The 19,146-nt window shown below is 46.3% G+C and overlaps 1 protein-coding gene across 3 annotated transcripts in view; it reads left to right on the forward strand.

Moving 5' to 3' along the window:
• The first annotated feature begins 14 nt into the window (after nucleotides 1-14).
• The window catches only part of DENND10 (DENN domain containing 10), a 41,673-nt gene continuing 22,541 nt past the window's right edge, over nucleotides 15-19,146 (forward strand). The window contains exons 1-6 of one of the 3 annotated variants that reach the window (XM_017849782.1): nucleotides 15-429; nucleotides 4,922-5,138; nucleotides 7,866-7,945; nucleotides 12,312-12,460; nucleotides 14,682-14,793; nucleotides 18,445-18,545. In XM_017849782.1, the coding sequence (XP_017705271.1) occupies nucleotides 251-429; nucleotides 4,922-5,138; nucleotides 7,866-7,945; nucleotides 12,312-12,460; nucleotides 14,682-14,793; nucleotides 18,445-18,545 (838 nt within the window). In that variant the 5' untranslated portion in view covers nucleotides 15-250. Of the gene's footprint in view, nucleotides 430-4,633; nucleotides 5,139-7,865; nucleotides 7,946-12,311; nucleotides 12,461-14,681; nucleotides 14,794-18,444; nucleotides 18,546-19,146 lie in introns of those variants that run through there. The other 2 variants (XM_017849781.1, XM_017849783.1) reach the window with 2 other exon arrangements.

A 19,146-nucleotide genomic window follows, 5' to 3' on the forward strand; every position in this document is an offset into this window, starting at 1 on the left:
CGGCAGGGCCGGGCCGGGCGGGAGCAGCCGGTTGGCGGCGCGGCGCGGCGCGGCGCGGCGGAGATAGGGCCAGGTTCTCCCGAGCCGTGCGCGGGCGGCTGCCTCGGAGCCACGGGTGACTGTGGGACCGGGCAGCTGGAGACTGCTGGGCCAGGTGCTGCGCGTAGTACACACGTTGTCTCCTTTTAGCTCTCACCAAGGACCCAGGGGCCGTGGGGAAACGTCTGACGCGCACTTCACGGAGGAGCAAATGGAGGCCCAGGCCGTCGTTGTGCACGGACACACTATAGGCAGTACAGAGCCGGGCCTGGGACCCTCGCAGTGTAGCCCAGAGCCACCAACCCCCACCAGTGGAGAGCTCCTGCATCATGTGATCCAGCTTGTGCATAAAGCAGGAGTTTCTACACAATCGTGTGAGGTGGAATCTCGGTTAGCTCTGAGGAATGTAATTATCTTCCATAATTAAAAAATATCACATTGGGATCTTTGGGCAGCCTCGTGCGGTGTTTAGGGGGTGGAACCCCTTGGTTCCCTTCGAAAAAGTTTTATTTTCCCGAGATTTTTGCACACCCCTAAACTCCTTCTATTCCCTAAGTGCACAATAACATTGCTTAGGCTTTAGCAAAACTGAAGAAATATGCTGATTATTTTTCACTGCCTCAAAGCAGTGCGTTTATGTGGGAATCGCTTACTGTATTTCTTTCTTCTTTTTTTTTTTTAGGCAGGGTCTCCCTTTTATCTAGACTGGAGTGCAGTAGCGCAGTCACCACTGTCTGCAGCCTCCACCTCCCAGGCCCGAACTATCCTCCCGCCTCGGCCTCTGAGTAGCTGGGACCTCAGGCGTGCACCACCACCCGATTAATTTTTGTATTTTTTGTGGAGATGGGATACCGACATGTTATCCAGGCGGATTACTGTATTTATTTCTAACGTGATTTTCAAAGTGCTTCAAAACAAAACCTAAGTAACTTAGTTTCTCCAGAAGGTACTTTTGAACTAAGGCTAAGTTAAACTGTCTTTACTAATAGCAAATAAAAAGATGACATATGATCATGTTTTGAACTCAGCAGTTTTTTTATTATTCACATTAACATGAATTTAAAAGGGGTTTGCAGCCATCCTGAGCAACGTGGTAAAACCCTGTCTCTACAAAAAATACAAAAATTAGCCAGGTGTGGTGTGCCTGTAGGTGGGAGGATTGCTTGATCCCAGGAGGCAGAGGTTGCAGCGAACTGAGATCATGCCACTGTACTCCAGCATGGGTGACAGAGCAAGATCCCCCACCCCATCTCAAAAAAAGAAATAAAAAAAAAGGAGGCCAGGCGTGCTGGCTCATGCCTGTAATCCCAGCACTTTGGGAGGCTGAGGCAGGTGGATCAATTGAGGCTGGGAGTTGATCAGCCTGGCCAATATAGCAAAACCCTGTCTCCACTAAAAAGGCAAAAAATTAGCTGGGTGTGATGGTGCACCCCTGTAATCTCAGCTACTTGGGAGGCTGAGGCAGGAGAATCACTTGAACCCGGGAGGTGGAGGTTGCAGTGAGCTGAGATCACGTCACTGCACTGCAGCCTGAGTGACAGAGTGAGACTCTGTCTCTAAAGAGAAAAAAAAGTGTGGGTGTCTTTTTTAATATAATGATTTCTTTTCCTTTTGGCAGATACCCAGTAGTGGAATTACTGGGTGGAATGGTAGTTCTGTTTCAATAACAATTTTTTATTTGTAGTTTTATTTTTTTATTTTATTTTATTTTTTTTGTTGAGACGGAGTCTGGCTCTGTCGCCCAGGCTGGAGTGCAGTGGCCAGATCTCAGCTCACTGCAAGCTCCGCCTCCCGGGTTTACGCCATTCTCCTGCCTCAGCCTCCCGAGTAGCTGGGACTACAGGCGCCCACCACCTCGCCCGGCTAGGTTTTTTTTTTTGTATTTTTAGTAGAGACGGGGTTTCACCGTGTTAGCCAGGATGGTCTTGATCTCCTGACCTCGTGATCCGCCCGTCTCGGCCTCCCAAAGTGCTGGGATTACAGGCTTGAGCCACCACGCCCGGCCCATTTGTAGTTTTTAGAGACAGGGTCTCTCTCTGTTGACTAGGCTGGAATGCAGTGGTGCATAGCTCATGACAACCTCTGAATTCTGGGCTAAAGTGATCCTCCCACCTTAGCTTCCTGAGTAGCTGGCGTAGCAGGATGAGCCACAGACAAAACTCCTCAGACACTGGATTAAAGAAGGAAGAGGATTTTTATTCGGCCGGGAGCATCGGCAGACTCGCGTCTTAAGAGCCGAGCTCCCGGCCGAATAAAAAACCTCTTCCTTCTTTAATCCGGTGTCTGAGGAGTTTTGTCTCCGGCTCGTCCTGCTACATTTCTTGGTTCCCTGACCGGGAAGCAAGGTGATTAATGGATGGTCGAGGCAGCCCCTTAGGCAGCTTATGCCTGCCCTGTAGAGCATCCCTTCGGGGTACTCTGGCCAGCTTGAGCCATGCGGATCCTGCGCTCCCGGGTAGGCATTTGCCCTGGTGGAACACCTCCTCAGAGCAGTGCACAGCAGGCCCCCGTGGAGGATCAACACAGTGGCTGAACACCGGGAAGGAACTGGCACTTTAAGTCCAGACATCTGAAACTTGGTAAGACTGGTCTTTGGAACTTGCCCACTCCATTTGAGTGGAAGTGTGGCCTGATCACCCACGGCGTGCCTGTACCTGGCACTTTGGTTTTTGTTTTTGACTTGAATTGATTGCTTGATACTTTGGTTTTTGTTTTTGACTTGACTTGAATTGAATTGTTTGATACTTTGGTTTTGGTTTTGACCTGGCTCGGATTTCTGGATACTCTGATTTTGGTTTTGATTCTGGTTTGGTATAAACTGAAAAGGTGTATGTGTGCCCTTTTTACCCGTTCTTTGTTTTGTGGTGTGCATGTGGTGTGAGCGTGGTGTTTTGTCTCGAGGAAACATGGGTCAGACACAAAGTAAGCCCACTCCGCTAGGAACTAGGTTGAAAAATCTGAAGAAGGGATTTAATGGAGACTATGGGGTTACTACGACACAGGAAAACTTAGAACTTTGTGTGAAGTAGATTGGCCAACATTAGAAGTGGGTTGGCCATCAGAAGGAAGCCTGGACAGGTTCCTTGTTTCTAAGGTATGGCACAAGGTAACTGGTAAGTCAGGACACTCAGACCTGTTCCCATACATAGACACTTGGTTACAACTGGTGCTAGACCCCCCACAGTGGCTAAGAGGGCAGGCAGCAGCAGTGCTAGTAGCAAAGGGACAGGCAGCCAAGGAAGGATCCTGCTCCACTCGCCGAGGGAAATCAACTCGTGAAGTTCTGTTCGACCCAACATCAGAAGATCCACTGCAGGAGATGGCACCATTGATCCCAGTGGTGCCCTCCCCTTACCAGGGAGAGAGGCTCCCCACTCTTGAGCCCACAGTGCTTGCGCCTCCGCAAGACAAACATATCCCTAGGCCGCCCAGAGTAGACAAGAGAGGAGGTAAAGCCTCGGGAAAAACCCCTCCCTTGGCAGCTGGTTTACGACCCAAAACTGGGGTACCAGAGAGTAACCAGTGTGCTTATTGTAAAGAAATGGGACATTGGAAGAACAAATGCTCTCAGCTAAAAGGAAAACAAGGAGACTCAGAGCAGGAGGCTCCAGACAAGGAGGAAGGGGCCCTGCTTAACCTGGCAGAAGGCTTATTGGACTGAGGGGGACCAGGCTCAAGTGCCCCCAAAGAGCCTATGGTCAGGATGACAGTCGGGGGTAAAGACATTGATTTTCTTGTAGATACCGGTTCTGAACATTCTGTAGTAACCACCCCAGTCACCCCCTTATCCAAAAAGACTGTTGACATAATTGGAGCCATGAGGGTTTCAGCAAAGCAAGCTTTCTGCTTGCCTCAGACTTGTACTGTAGGAGAACATAAAGTGATTCACCAGTTTTGTACATGCCTGACTGTTCCTTGCCCTTGTTGGGAAGGGACTTGCTTAGCAAGCTGAGAGCCACTATCTCTTTTACAGAGCACGGCTCTTTGCTGCTAAACTTACCTGGAATGGGAGTCATTATGACCCTTACGGTACCCCGAGAGGAGGAATGGAGACTTTTCTTAACTGAGCTGAGCCAAGAGATAAGACCAGCTCTGGCTAAGCGGTGGCCAAAAGTGTAGGCGGAAGACAACCCTCCAGGGTTGGCAGTCAACCAAGCCCCCGTAGTTATAGAAGTTAAGCCTGGGCATAGCCGGTTAGGCAAAAACAGTACTCAGCCCCCGGAGAAGCTCTTGAAGGTATCCAGATCCATCTCAAGCACTTAAGAACCTTTGGAATTATAGTTTCTTATCAGTCTCCATGGAATACTCCCCTCCTGTCGGTTCCCGGTCAGGGAACCAAGAAACATCTCTCCCTGGAGAGAGCAAGTTTCGCTCTGTTGCCCAGGCTAGAGTGCAGTGGCGTGATCTTGGCTGACTGCAACCTCTGCCTCCCAGGTTCAAGCAATTCTTGTGCCTTAGCCTCCTGAGTAGCTGGGATTACAGGCATGCCCCACCACACCCGGCTAATTTTTGTATTATTAGTAGAGACGGGGTTTTTCCAGATTGGTCAGACTGGTCTCCAAGTCCCGACCTCAGGTAATCCACTCGCCTTGGCCTCCCAAAGTGATGGGATTACAGGCGTGAGCCACTGTGCCCAGCTGAAACTCTACCTTATCTCTAAGGCTGAATTTTCATTCATGGTTTGTTATAAAAACTTTTACTCAGGTGGCCTGTAATTCAGGATCATGACAGCTAGATAATTTGAGCAGTAGAGATAGGTGGGAATTTGGGGTCTCAAGTACTCTAAGTTGCTTTGTAAAATGGGGTGTTAAAACTGATTCCACTAAGTGTTTCTGAGTAACCAATCAATTCACTTCCTTGCTGCTGTTTGACATTCTCACAGTGACCATCTTTCCACCGTAGAAAAGGACACAAATGGAGAAGTTCTGTGGGTGTGGTGTTATCCTTCCACGACAGCCACATTAAGGAACCTGCTGCTGAGAAAATGCTGCCTTACAGATGAAAACAAACTTCTCCATTTCTTTGTCTTTGGTCAGTACAGAAGAACATGGTTTTATATCACAACAATTGAAGTTCCAGAGTCTTCCATTTTGAAAAAGGTATGATTGCATGAAGGTAAAAAAAAAACCCAAAATAGGCTGGGCACAGTGGCTCACCCCTGTAATCCCAGCACTTTGGGAGGCCGAGGTGAGCGGATCATGAGGTCAACAGATTGAGACCATCCTGGCCAACATGGTGAAATCCTGTCTCTACTAAAAATTTAGCTGGGCGTGGTGGTGCACGCCTGTAGTCCCAGCTACTCAGGAGACTTAGGCAGGAGAATCGCTTGAACCCAGGAGGCGGAGGTTGCAGTAAGCCGAGATCACGCCACTGTACTCCAGCCTGGCGACAGACCGAGACTCCGTCTCAAAAAAAAAAAAAAAGAAAATATTAAATATTATTTTCATTGGGAATATTCTCTTTCACACTTCACTCTCATTCATTCTGTAAATATTTATTATTGTCTATTATATGACAGACCCTGTAGTTGATATAATGGTGAGCAGTACAGCAATATGTGGTCTTTTCCCCTTTGTTTTTGTTTTTGTTTTTTTGAGATGGAGTTGTTCTCTCTTGGTCAGTCTGGAGTACAATGGCACAATCTCGGCTCACTGCAACCTCTGCCTCCCAGGTTCAAGTGATTCTCCTGCTTCAGCCTCCCGAGTACCTGGGATTACAGGCACCTACCATCACGCCTGGCTAATTTTTTGTATTTTTAGTAGAGACAGGTTTTACCATGTTTGTCAGGCTGGTCTTAAACTCTTGACCTCAGATGATGTACCCGGCCAGGATAAATTAAGAATTTAGAAAGGCAGGCCGAGTGCGTTGGCTCACGCCAGTAATCCCAGCATTTTGGGAGGCTGAGGCTGGTGGATCACCTGAGGTTGTGAGTTCAAGACCAGCCTGACCAACATGGAGAAACCCCATCTCTACTGAAAATACAAAAAATTAGCCGGGCGTGGTGGCGCATGCCTGTAATCCCAGCTACTCGGGAGGCCTGCGGCAGGAAAATCTCTTGAACCCACGAGGCAGAGGTTGTGGTGAGCCGAGATTGTGCCATTGCACTCTAGCCTAGGCAACAAGAGTGAAACTCTGTCTCAAAAAAAAAAAAAAAAAAATTTAGAAAAGATGTTTAAGGCAGCTCAAGTATGAAGTAGACTTTTCTTGGTGTGTTGTTTGTTATGAACAGTATCAGTGTGACATGTGGAAGACTAGGATGTGGTAATCATGGACTTTCCTAATCCCAAGCAACCAGCAGGTTTTTTCAAAGAATAGAATATTGGAACAAAGCGGCTGAGCCTCTGGCATGTACCCAGACAGACATTTTTTCCTGTTTTAGGGCTAATGTATAGCCAATAGTGGGACTCTCTGAAACATGACTGGAATACCAGCTTAAACTTAAGAAATTACATTTAAAATAGCAGGAAGGTAACAATTTAGAAACTGTAGAAGGCTTAAGACAAGGCAGATTCATAGTTACAAAATATAAAAAATATAAATTTGCAAGAAGATAGGTTGTGTGTGTTTTTTTTTTTAGATGGGAGTTTTGCTTTTGTCACCCAGGGTGGAGTGCAGCGGCATGATCTCGGCTCACTGCAACCTCTGCCTCCCAGGTTCAAGCCATTCTCCTGCCTCAGCCTCCTGAGTAGCTGGGATTACAGGCATGTGCCACCATGTCCAGCTCATTTTCTTTCTTTCTTTTTTTCTTTTAACTTCAATTTTTAATTTGTATTTTTTGAGTCAGAGTCTCATTTTGTCACCCAGGCTGCAGTGCAGTGGTGCAATCATGTCTCACTGCAGCCTTTATCTCCTGGGCCCAAGTGACCCTCCCACCTCAGCTCCCTGAGTAGCTGGGAGCACAGGCGTGCACCACCATGCCCTGCCAGTGTTAAAATTTTTTGTAGGGATGAGGTCTCACTCTGTTGCCCAGCCTGGTCTGGAACTCCTGGGTTCAAGTGTTCCTCCTGTCTTTTCTCCTAAAGTTCTGGAATTACAGGCATGAGCCACTGCATCTGGCCAAAAATATAGGTTTCAATATGTAATGAAATCTTTGGTTTATTGCTCAGTAAGTTCTTTTTATTTTCTTTTCTTTTCTTTTTTTGAGATGGAGTCTTGCTCTGTCACCCAGGTTGGAGTGCAGTGGTATGATCTCGGCTCACTGCAACCTCTGTCTCCCAGGATCAAGCGATTCTCATGCCTCAGCTTCCCAAGTAGCTGGGATTACAGGCATGCGCCACTATCTACTCTTCATTTTAAATGTGTCTCTTCAAAGTTTTGTATTTCTAAAATTCTGAATTTTGTCTCATTAGTGGAAATATTAGGTATATGATTATCAGAAATTTATAATAATAGAGGCATTTAGTAAATGAAGCTTCTTTTCTTTTTTTGAGACAAAGTCTCACTCTGTTGCCCAGGCTGGAGTGCAATGGCACGATCTCGGCTCACTGCAACCTCTGCCTTCTGGGTTCAAGCAGTTCCCTGCCTCAGCCTCCCGAGTAGCTGAGACTACAGGCTCTTGCCACTATGCCCGGCTATTTGTATTCTTTAGTAGAGACAGGGTTTCACTGTGTTAGCCAGGATGGTCTTGATCTCCTGACCTCGTAATCCGCCCACCTTGGCCTCCTAAAGTGCTGGGATTACAGGCGTGAGCCACCACGCCCAGCCGGTCTTTTTCTTTTAATACTGTATGTCTTAAACAAAAGGTTTGTTAGAATATAGTAATAAAAATTCTGCTAAAGCGTCTTTAAAAAGCGTGTGTTTTTTGTTTGTTTGTTTCTTTTGAACAGGTGACTCATTTTTCTATTGTTCTGACCACCAAAGATTTTAACCCAGAGAAGTATGCTGCCTTCACTAGGATATTGTGTAGGTCTGTATAAAAATTGTATTCAATGCTAATATACAAAATGAAGACCTTAATATAGTTAAATAGCAGATTTCTACACTGAGAAAGCAAAGTTCAGCCTTGTGTCTCCCCAACAAAGTCTTGAGTAGCCCTTCACAGACTGTAAAGAGGGCCTTTCTCTTTTGCTTTATTGATACTCCTCTTATTTGCATAAATGATCTAGGGTAAGAGAAGAAGCAGTTTGTGTAGCTATTGTAGCTCCTGGGTGTTCTGAGTCACTTCCTACTTTTGGTCTGTTACTTCTGTTCACTTCTAGTCTAGAATTCCCTTAGTAGGTTGGATAAGTTAAGTGCCTTATGACATGGTAAACTGGTTCGTGTGTGTCAAGGTCTGTGTGTGTAGTCATTTAGGGGAAAGAATCATGCCGAAGCACAAGAACACATTTCTTAGCTGGAATGTTGAGAAGCTAGGGAATTCTGATTAATTGGTTAGTCATGATTCAGCTAGACTGTTTTAGTTTCATCTCCATTGTTGAAAAATTTATCTAAAATGGCCTGGCATAGTCTCTCACACCTATAATCCCAGCACTTTGGGAGGCCGAGGTGGGCGGATCACGAGGTCAGGAGATCGAGACCATCCTGGCTAACACAGTGAAACCCCGTCTTTACTAAAAATACAAAAAATTAGCCAGGCGTGGGGGCGGGCGCCTGTAGTCCCAGCCACTCTGGAGGCTGAGGCAGGAGAATGGTGTGAACCCGGGAGGCAGAACTTGCAGTGAGCCAAGATCGCGCCACTGCACTCCAGCCTGGGCAACAGAAGGAGACTCCGTCTCAAAAAAAAAAAACTCAATAAATGGTTGCCTTTTGGCTGTTTTTGTGCATCAATGTATATACACACACCAGAAAAGCAAAAAAAATAAAGAGAAAACTATCATAAGACTATCTTCTCATTACCTAAGGGTTTCAGTTAGATTATATCTTGGTTAAATGAGATTTCACCATTTTTGCAGCCAGCCAGAATAAAAAAGCTTTCTGCTCTCATAAGAAATTCCAGGCGAATGTCTCACTGTGGATAAACAGCTGTCTGCTAATGTGGCACTTACACAAAGGGAGATTATTATTGCCAGAAAAGACGCTATCCAGAAGCCATAAACTGAAACACTACAGAGGTATTTTTGAACAAACATTGGACTCCCATTTCATTTGGTTGCTCAACTGAATTCACTGGGAAATATTCTGGAGTCCAAAAGGCAAAGTTGCTTCAGACCCCACTTCCTGCCCAGAAGGAGGCACAGATGGTTTCTCAGCTTCTGCGGTGCGTGGCATTGTAGTATCCCGGATTTCCTCTCCCGTCATGGTGCAAGAGAAGTGAGAACTCGGAGCTACTGCCAGCCGCCACCTCTGCTTCCTGCCCCTTAATGCAGCACTATGCTCGCTCTTGCATGTATGCACGTCCAAGTATTTGTACACACACGCACACACAGGTCTGCATGTACATGCACACACTCATAGGCAAAGACTTCTTTTCTTTATGACAGTGAGGTTGACAGGGAGTTGCCTCCCTCCGTTTCTGGTGAGAGGAGCAGGCAGGCGTGCCTTCCACACACAGCTTGCTGCTCACAGCCGCAGTGGAAGCCCGCAGGAGGGAACCTCATTCCCTCTGTGGCTGCAGGTTCACTGCTGTGGTCCCCTTCAGCCTCTAGTCGCTTGCAGCTAGTGGCCCTGCTAGAGAACCGGGGTTTCATGCACACTTGCAGTCAGCTCTCCAGGCCAGGTGTGGCAGCCTATGGATGTCTATCTGAACAAGGCCCTCTGGGTCACACTGTGGGCTTTTCCTGTAGAGTGCTTTTGGGGGGATTTTCCCCTCTGTTTTCTCTCTCCTGGCCCAGGGTTGTCATGTAAGAAGTCATCTTATCCTACCAACCTTACGTTTCTCTTCTCTATTACTGTGTATTGTTTATATTTTATAATTTTTTTTTTTTTTGAGACAGTGTCACTCTGTCACCCAGGCTGGAATGTAATGGCGCCATCTCGGCTCACTACAACCTCCACCTCCTGGGTTTAAGCAATTCTTGTGCCTCAGCCTCCCAAGTAGCTGGAATTACAGGCGCCCACCACCACGCCTGGCTAATTTTTATATTTTTAGTAGAGACAGGGTTTCACCATGTTCACCAGGCTTGTCTTGAGCTCCTGGCCTCGAGTGAGCTTCTTGCCTCGGCCTCCCGTAGTGCTGAGATTATAAGCATGAGCCACAGCGCTCAGCCTCTATTTTAGAAAGTTAATGGCATTTTGCTTTTTTTGTTGTTGGTGGTAATAAAGCACACTTAGAAATACAGGAGATTATACAGTGAAAACTAAGCTCCCTCATCCTCCTGTTCCCAGACTCCAGTTCTACCTCCTGACCCCCACTCAACGTAACTCCTGTGACCTCCTTTTTTATATCCTATCAGAGAAGTTTTTCTCCCCGTGTGAGCTTGTGTGTGAGTTCCTGGGTTTGAATGTATTTTATGTGTGTGAAAGTTCACCACATTCCTTGTTCTTTACCTTTTTTCCCTGAAGTTGTGAACTGAATTAGTAATATTTTAAAAACAGTGATGATTGACAAAAGGTGGCAAGCAGTTAAAACACTTGCTTTTTTCATTTAGTCTGTGATAAATATAATTTTCAAGTGATCTGTCTTTTTTTTTTTTTTTTTTGAGACGGAATCTCACTCTGTTGCCCAGGCTGGAGTGCAGTGGTGTGATCTTGACTCACTGCAACCTCCTCCTCCTGGCTTCAAACGATTCTCCTGCCTCAGCCTCCCAAGTAGCTGGGATTACAGGCATGAGCCACCAGGCCCAGCTAATTTTTGTGTTTTTAGTAGAGGCAGGGTTTCACCGTGTTGCCCGGGCTGGTCTCAAACTCCTGGCCTCAAATGATCCGCCCGCCTTGGCCTCCCAAAGTGCTGTGATTACAGGTGTGAGTCACCATGCCCGGCCCTCAAGTGATCTGTGTCAAATATGTTTTATTTTCTTCCCGATTTTCTATCCCACCAGCTCCTGAAAGGCCCAAATAGACCCAGTCATGTTTCTCAAGCAAAATTTAGTTTTCGTTGCTCACAGGAAGAGATTTCAAGGGGAAAAGACGGATTCCACATGTGAGCTATAAATGCATCCAGTTTCCTGTCAGCATTTTCTGGAAGCTTTAACTTGATGATGAATGTCTAATGTGCATTTATCATCAGAAACCTAAAGGAGTGTTGATTTTTTTTTTTTTTTTTGAGACGGAGTCTCTCTCTGTCACGCGGGCTGGAGTGCAGTGGCCGGATCTCAGCTCACTGCAAGCTCCGCCTCCCGGGTTCACGCCATTCTCCTGCCTCAGCCTCCCAAGTAGCTGGGACTACAGGCGCCCGGCACCTCTCCCGGCTAGTTTTTGTATTTTTAGTAGAGACGGGGTTTCACCGTGTTAGCCAGGATGGTCTCGATCTCCTGACCTCGTGAACTGCCCGTCCCAAAGTGCTGGGATTACAGGCTTGAGCCACCGCGCCCGGCCTGATTTCTTAATTAGCTAATTGTAGCTACCTCTGGGAACTCTAATGTATGGGTTCTACAACTAATCACTGCTTTCTCTGTGAACAGTGCATAAAACTCCTTTCTTGTCAAAGGAAATCTCAGTAATAAAACAGAGTTGCATGACTAAGAACCCCAGTTGGGAATGTGAGACACAGGATTAAGTGCACAACATTCTTTTTTTTTTTTTTGAGAGGGAGTCTGGTCACTCTTGCCCAGGCTGGAGTGCAGTGGCGCGATCTCGGCTCACTGCAAGCTCCACCTCCCGGGTTCACGCCATTCTCCTGCTTCACCTCCCAAGTAGCTGGGACTACAGGCGCCTGCCACCACGCCCAGCTAATTTTTTGTATTTTTAGTAGAGACGACGTTTCACCGAAGTAACACTACTTTCTACGTGAAAAGATTCAAGCATTCAGGCCAAGTGCGGTAACTCACGTCTATAATCCCAGCGCTTTAGGAGGCTGAGGTGGGTGGAGCACCTGAGGTCAGGAGTTAGAGACCAGCCTGGCCAACATGGTGAGATCCCATCTCTACTAAAATTACAAAAATTAGCGGGGTATGGTGGCGCACACCTGTAATCCCAGCTATTCGGGAGACTGAGGCGGGAGAAATGCTTGAATCCAGGAGGTGGAGGTTTCAGTGAGCCAAGATTGTGCCACTGCACTCCAGCCTGGGTGACAGAGTGAGACTCTGTCTCAAAAAAAAAATAACAGTGAAGCATTCAGAAGGGCATAGCGAGGTGGCTTCGGATTCTTGAGAAAGCACCTGGACCAGCCTGGGTGCATATCTCCACGTGATTTATGCCAAATGGAAGCATAGTTGCTTTGTTGTTCTTTCTTACAGAATGTACCTGAAACATGGGAGCCCAGTTAAAATGATGGAGAGTTATATTGCAGTTCTCACAAAGGGGATATGCCAGAGTGAAGAAAATGGCTCTTTCCTTAGTAAGGATTTTGATGTCCGAAAGGCCTACCTGGCTGGCTCCATCAAAGGTAAGAAGGGAAAAAACAAAACCCATCCAATGACAAAATCCCCAAGCCAAGAACAGTCTCATTAGATCCTATTGTTCCTAATAGAGTAATTAGATAATTAGATGATCTAATTAGAATTATCTGATGAATAGATAATTCTAATCCTTCCATACGTTATTTTCATTTACATAATATTTTTCATATCATTTGTACACAAGAGGGTAACTTTAACCCCTGTATTTCCTTATTGAGTTAGAATTCTCTCACAGGAAAACAGATTTTTGTGGTGTTTGTTTCCATATTATTCTATTGGCTATTTTAGAAATGTTTTCTGACTGGTGAGCTGAATTTTGTGGCTCGAGGTCTTCATGGATTACATTTCTTTTCTTAGATCTTAGCAGTTGTCTCTGTCATCTGAAGAGCCCAAGTCCTTGACCCCAAGCTCCTAATTTAAGTTCCAGCTGGAAAATCCAAAATGCAGACAGCACAGGCCGAAGCCACAGACTTCAGTGTCCCTGAGCAGGAGGCGAGGGGAACTCTGAAGGCGAGGCTGCTCTCTGTCATGTCCTCCCACAGTGCCCATCTGTCTTTTCTTTTGATCCCGCTGTTCTTTGAGTTTTCTCAGCATCCCTGTTGAGGTGTTAGGTGTTTGTCAGGCTAACTTAAGGACTTAAGTAATGATACTGGGGGACATGGTAGAGTTAATGGACTTATTTTTTTTCCTTTTGAGACAAGGTCTTGCTTTGTCACTGAGGCTGAAGTGCAGTGGTGGTACAATCACAGCTCACTGTAACCTCAACTTCCTGGGCTCAAGCAATCCTTCCACCTCAGCCTCCTGAGTAGCTGGGACTACAGATGCACACTACCATGCCCTGCCCAGCTAATTTTTTTTTTTTTTTTTTTTTTTTGAGACAGAATCTCACTGTGTCACCCAGGCTGGAGTGCAGTGGCATGATCTCAGCTCACCACAACCTCTGCCTTCCAGGTTCAAGTGATTCTCGTGCCTCAGCCTCCCAGGTAGCTGGGACTACAGGCACCTGCCACCACACCCAACTAATTTTTTTTTTTTTTTTTGAGACAGAGTTTCGCTCTTGTTGCCCAGACTGGGTGGCGCGATCATGGCTCACCGCATCCTCTGCCTCCTGGGTTCAAGTGATTCTCCTGCCTCAGCCTCCCTAGTAGCTGGGATTACAGGCATGTGCTACCACGCCCGCCTAATTTTGTATTTTTAGTAGAGATGGGGTTTCTCCATGTTGGCCAGGCTGGTCTGGAACTCCTGACCTCAGGTGATCCACCTGCCTTGGCCTCCCAAAGTGCTGGAATTATAGGTATGAGCCACTGCTCCCAGCCTAATTTTGTATTTTTAGTAGAGATGGGGTTGCACCATGTTGACCAGGCTGGTGTCAAACTCCTGACCTCAGGCGACCCGTCTGCTTAGGCCTCCCAAAGTGCTGGGATTACAGTGTGAGGCACTGCACCTGGCCCCATATATTTTAAAAATATTTTTTAGAGACAGAGTCTCCCTGTGTTGCCCAGGCTGATCTCAAACTCCTGGGCTCAAGTGATCCTCCCACCTTGGCCTCCCAAAGTGTTGGGATTACAGACATGAGCCACCCTGCACCTGGCAGACACTTTATTATTATTATTTTTTAATCAGGAAGTTTTAATGATACAGAAAGGTGCTGGTTCCCTTCACATCAATTGTTTCACTTTTTTGTGAATCTAGCTTCCTCTCTGCATCCCACCATAGAGTCTCTTGTGGGGCAGAGCACACGTCCTGGGAAGCCGACATAGGATAGATCCCCTCGTCCACCAAATAAAGTGTTTGTAAGCTTTACAACATTTGCCTAAATTCTCTGTATTAAAAATAATTTTGTAGGCCAGGCACTGTGACTCACACCTATAATCCCAACACTTTGGGAGGCTGAGGTGAGTGGATCACTTGAGGTCAGGAGTTCAAGATCAGCCTGGCCACCATGGTGAAATCCCGTCTCTACTAAAAATACAAATATTAGCTGGGCATGGTGGCTTGTGCCTGTAATCCAAGCTACCCAGGAAGCTGAAGCAGGAGAATCACTTGAGCCCAGGAGGCAGGTTGCAGTGAGCAAAGATCATGCCACTGCACTCTAGCCTGGGTGACACAGTGAGACTCTGTCTCAAAAAACAAAAAAGGAAAAAAAAAAACCTTTATTTCCTTACATGATGTGTAATGCAGTAACATTACAATTTCTCTTTCTTGAAGACATTGTATCTCAGTTTGGAATGGAAACTGTTATCTTACACACAGCACTGATGCTAAAGAAAAGAATTGTGGTGTATCACCCCAAAATAGAAGCGGTCCAGGAGTTTACCAGGTATCATCTCTAATTATCAAAAAGTGTTAACTTTCTTGGCAGACAGTTTGCGGTACTAGATGTTACTGTGTGCTCTGTTCTGTTGCACATTTGCTATAAATAGCATGTGAAATACCACCTTTGGTCTGAAGTGTCTCTTTAGCTCTAGTAGTTCAAGGCCACTGATTTGGACTATTTATGACTATTTTAGAGCAGGGGGTTAGCAAACTTTTCCTTGCCAGACAGTAAATATTTTAGGTTTGTGGCCGGGCGCGGTGGCTCAAGCCTGTAATCCCAGCACTTTGGGAGGCCGAGACGGGCGGATCACGAGGTCAGGAGATCGAGACCATCCTGGCTAACACGGTGAAACCCCGTCTCTACTGAAAATACAAAAAACTAGCCAGGCGACGTGGCGGCCTCCTGTAGTCCCAGCTACTCGGGAGGCTGAGGCAGGAGAATGGCCTAAACCCGGGAGGCGGAGCTTGCAGTGAGCTGAGATCCGGCCACTGCACTCCAGCCTGGGCGGCAGAGCGAGACTCCGTCTCAAAAAAAAAAAAAAAAAATTTAGGTTTGTGAGCCATATGGTCACTGTCCCAACTACTCAACTGCCTGGGTAGCACAAAAGCAACCATGGATGACATGTACTTAAATGACTCAGCATGGCTGTGGTCAATGAAACTTTATTTTCAAGGACAGGCAGCTGGCCCATGAGCCATAGTTTGCCGACCCATTTTAGGTAAATTGTTCCTTCTGTTCAATTTTATCAAAGACTCTTTTTTTTTTTCTTGTTTTAATTAAAAAATGTTAGAGCAGGACAAAGACTTATTTTGATAGTACATATAGATTTTTAAAATTTTATTTTATTTTCATTTTTAGTAGAGATGGGGTCTTGCTGTGTTGCCCAGGGTGATCTCAAACTCCTAGGCTCCAGTGATCCTCATGCCTTGGCCTCCCAGAGTGCTGGAATTACAGGCGTGAGCCACTGTGCCTGGCCAAAATACATATAGATTTTGTTATTGTTAATAATGTTTTTGCCAGGGAGTTCAGCTCAGGGCCAGGAGGTGCCTGCCCTGTCCCCTCTAACAGCCCCCCAACCTGCCATACATATTTTTAAAAAGTTTTTGTTTACTGAATCTAACTTGTTATTAGGTCCTTTTAAATTTTTTTCTTTTTTCTTTTCTTTTATATTTTTTGTCAGGATGGGGTTTCTGGGGTCTCACTATGTTGGCCAGGCTGGTCTTGAACTCCTGGGCTCAAGTGATCCTCCTGCCTCCGCTGAGATTACAGACATGAACCACCACACCCAGCCATTAGGTTTTTGTTTTTGTTTTTGTTTTTTTGCGACAGAATCTCGCTTTGTCGCCAGGCTGGAGTGGTGCAGTGGCGCAATCTTGGCTCACAGCAGTTTCCTGGGTTCAAGTGATTCTTCTGCCTCAGTCTCCCGAGTAGCTGAGAGTACAGGCACGCACCACCACGCCCAGCTATTTTTGTATTTTTAGTAGAGATGGGGTTTCGCCATGTTGGCCAGGATGGTCTTGATCTCTTGACCTCGTGATCCTCCTGCCTCAGCCTCCTAAAGTGCTGTGATTACAGGCATGAGCCACTATACCCGGCCAGGTCCTCTTTTAAAAGCAAGAGGACTTAGCATTCGTGTTGGGTTTGCTGTATGCCAGGCATTTTATAAGATACCTTAAATTATTGAATGTACTTATAACAAGAACCCTGCAAGGAAGTATTTTTACCCTGTTTTATGAGTGAGAAAATTAAGGTTGGCAGAGGATAGGTATAAGGTAATGAAAAGAACAAAGGCTTCATAGTCAGAAAGAACTTGAGTTAAAATCTTGGGAGGGCAACTTATTAGCTCTGTGAACACATAAAAGATACTGAATGTTGGCCGGGCATGGTGACTCACACCTGTAATCCCAGCACTTTGGGAGGCTGAGGCTAGCAGATTGTCTAAGACCAGAAGTTCAAGACCAGCCTGGGCAACACAGCAAAACCCCATCTCTATAAAAAAAATACAAAAATTAGCCAGGCATGGTGGCATGTACCTGTAGCCCAAGCTACACAGGAGGCTGAGGTGGGAGGATCGCTTGAGCCCAGGAGGTGGAGGCTGCAGTGAGCCATGATCACATCACTGCAGCCCAGCCTGGACGACGGAGTGAGACCCTGTCACAGAAACAAAACAAAAGATATTGATTGTTTCTGAGCCTGTGTTTCTTTATCTGTAAAATGATCATAATATCTACCTTGCAAGTTTGTTTTTAAGACTGGAAATAGGCCGGGCGCGGTGGCTCAAGCCTGTAATCCCAGCACTTTGGGAGGCCGAGACGGGCGGATCACGAGGTCAGGAGATCGAGACCATCCTGGCTAACACGGTGAAACCCCGTCTCTACTAAAAAAAAATACAAAAAACTAGCCGGGCGAGGTGGCGGGCGCCTGTAGTCCCAGCTACTCGGGAGGCTGAGGCAGGAGAATGGCGTAAACCCGGGAGGCGGAGCTTGCAGTGAGCTGAGATCCGGCCACTGCACTCCAGCCTGGGCGACAGAGTGAGACTCTGCCTCAAAAAAAAAAAAAAAAAAAAAAAAGACTGGAAATAATTTGTGTAAGATGATTAACATGTACCTAGCTTAACATGTACCTAGCCTCTAAGACACACTTTAGAAGTTATTATTGTTATGATCATGATTGCATCAGATTTTCAGTGAGAGGGCCAGAACTTTTACCCTGCCCACTCTGGGTCCAAAAGCCTATATTTTCTATCCCATCACCTTTTCCCCCTCTACGTATGCTACTTCAACTGGACTGGTCACAGCTTCTGACATATTTAGCAGGGCAACGGGGGTTCATGAAGCCACAGATAGATTTGATACATCTTGTTGAAGTCATTATTCTACCATAAGTTTTTTTCAAAGAAACCTGTGTCATAGGAAAACAAACACACGTGGTTTGCGAGTTTTACTAGAATTTTAAATATAAATGGGAGACTTCCAGAAAATTTCTTGCTTGCAGAGGTAACTTTGAATTTTACCTTCAGACTCCTTTTCCATGGCAATCTCCAGAGTGGGATGTTCAGAGGAAAACCTTAGAAGCATCACTCCTTGCTACCACAGGGATCTTTTGAAATTTCACCTTGAGCTTTCTGTAGCTGATCTGATCCCCAAGAGCAGAGTTTAAAACATTGCATAGAGGATGGGTGCAGTGGCTCACGCCTGTAATCCTAGCACTTTGGGAGGCCAAGGCAGGCAGGTCACCTGAGGTCAGGAGTTCAAGATCAACCTGGCCAACATGGTGAAACCCCATCTCTACTAAAAATACAAAAATTAACTGAGCTGTGGTGGCAGGCACCTGTAGTCCCAGCTACTTGGGAGGCTGAGGCAGGAGAATCACTTGAACCCCGGAGGTGGAGGTTGTGGTGAGCCAAAATTACACCATTGCACTCCAGCCTGGGTGACAAGTGAAACTCCATTTCAAAAAAATAAATAATAAAACATTGCATTGCTTTAATTTGAAGCCCAGAGGTTAACACATTTGGGACTTGGTCTCACCTCTGTCCCTGATTAGCTGTAAACTCTACCCTCTTCATTTCCTCCTCAGGAAGAGGAGAAGGGGCAGGCTGAGTCTTTAAGGTGTGGACCAGCAACAACTTGAGTTCTTGCCTTGATTCCCCAGGACTCTGCCTGCCCTGGTGTGGCACCGACAGGACTGGACCATCCTTCACTCTTACGTGCACCTCAACACCGATGAGCTGGAAGCCCTGCAGATGTGCACAGGTAGACAAGAGGATCCCGGGGAGGAACTGTTTCACTTTTTTTTTCTTCCTGAGACGGAGTTTCACTCTTGTTGCCCAGGATGGAGTGCAATGGCATAATCTCAGCTCACCGCAACCTCCGCCTTCGATTCTTCTGCCTTAGCCTCCCAAATAGCTAGGACTACAGGCATGTGCCACCACGCCCTGCTAATTTTATTCCACTTGTTTTTATTTTGTGCATTCCTAAGTGGAATACTGATCCTTTATTATTTCTTTGGCACACGCAATCAATTTTTTGCCCTTACATTTTTTTTTTTTTTTAACTTAAAAAAAAATTGTGGCCGGGTGCAGTAGCTCACACCTGTAATCCCACCACTTTGGAAGGCCAAGGTGGGCAGATCACCTGAGGTCAGGAGTTCGAGACCAGCCTGACCAACATGGAGAAACCCAGTCTCTACTAAAAATACAAAAAATTAGCTGGGCATGGTGGTGCATGCCTGTAATCCCAACTACTTGGGAGACTGAGGCAGGAGAAACGCTTGACCAGTCTCTACTAAAAATACAAAAAATTGGCCGGGCGCGGTGGCTCAAGCCTGTAATCCCAGCACTTTGGGAGGCCGAGA

Source organism: Rhinopithecus bieti, unplaced genomic scaffold (genome assembly GCF_001698545.2).
Source record: "Rhinopithecus bieti isolate Rb0 unplaced genomic scaffold, ASM169854v2 scaffold_33066, whole genome shotgun sequence".
NCBI classification, from domain to species: domain Eukaryota; kingdom Metazoa; phylum Chordata; class Mammalia; order Primates; family Cercopithecidae; genus Rhinopithecus; species Rhinopithecus bieti.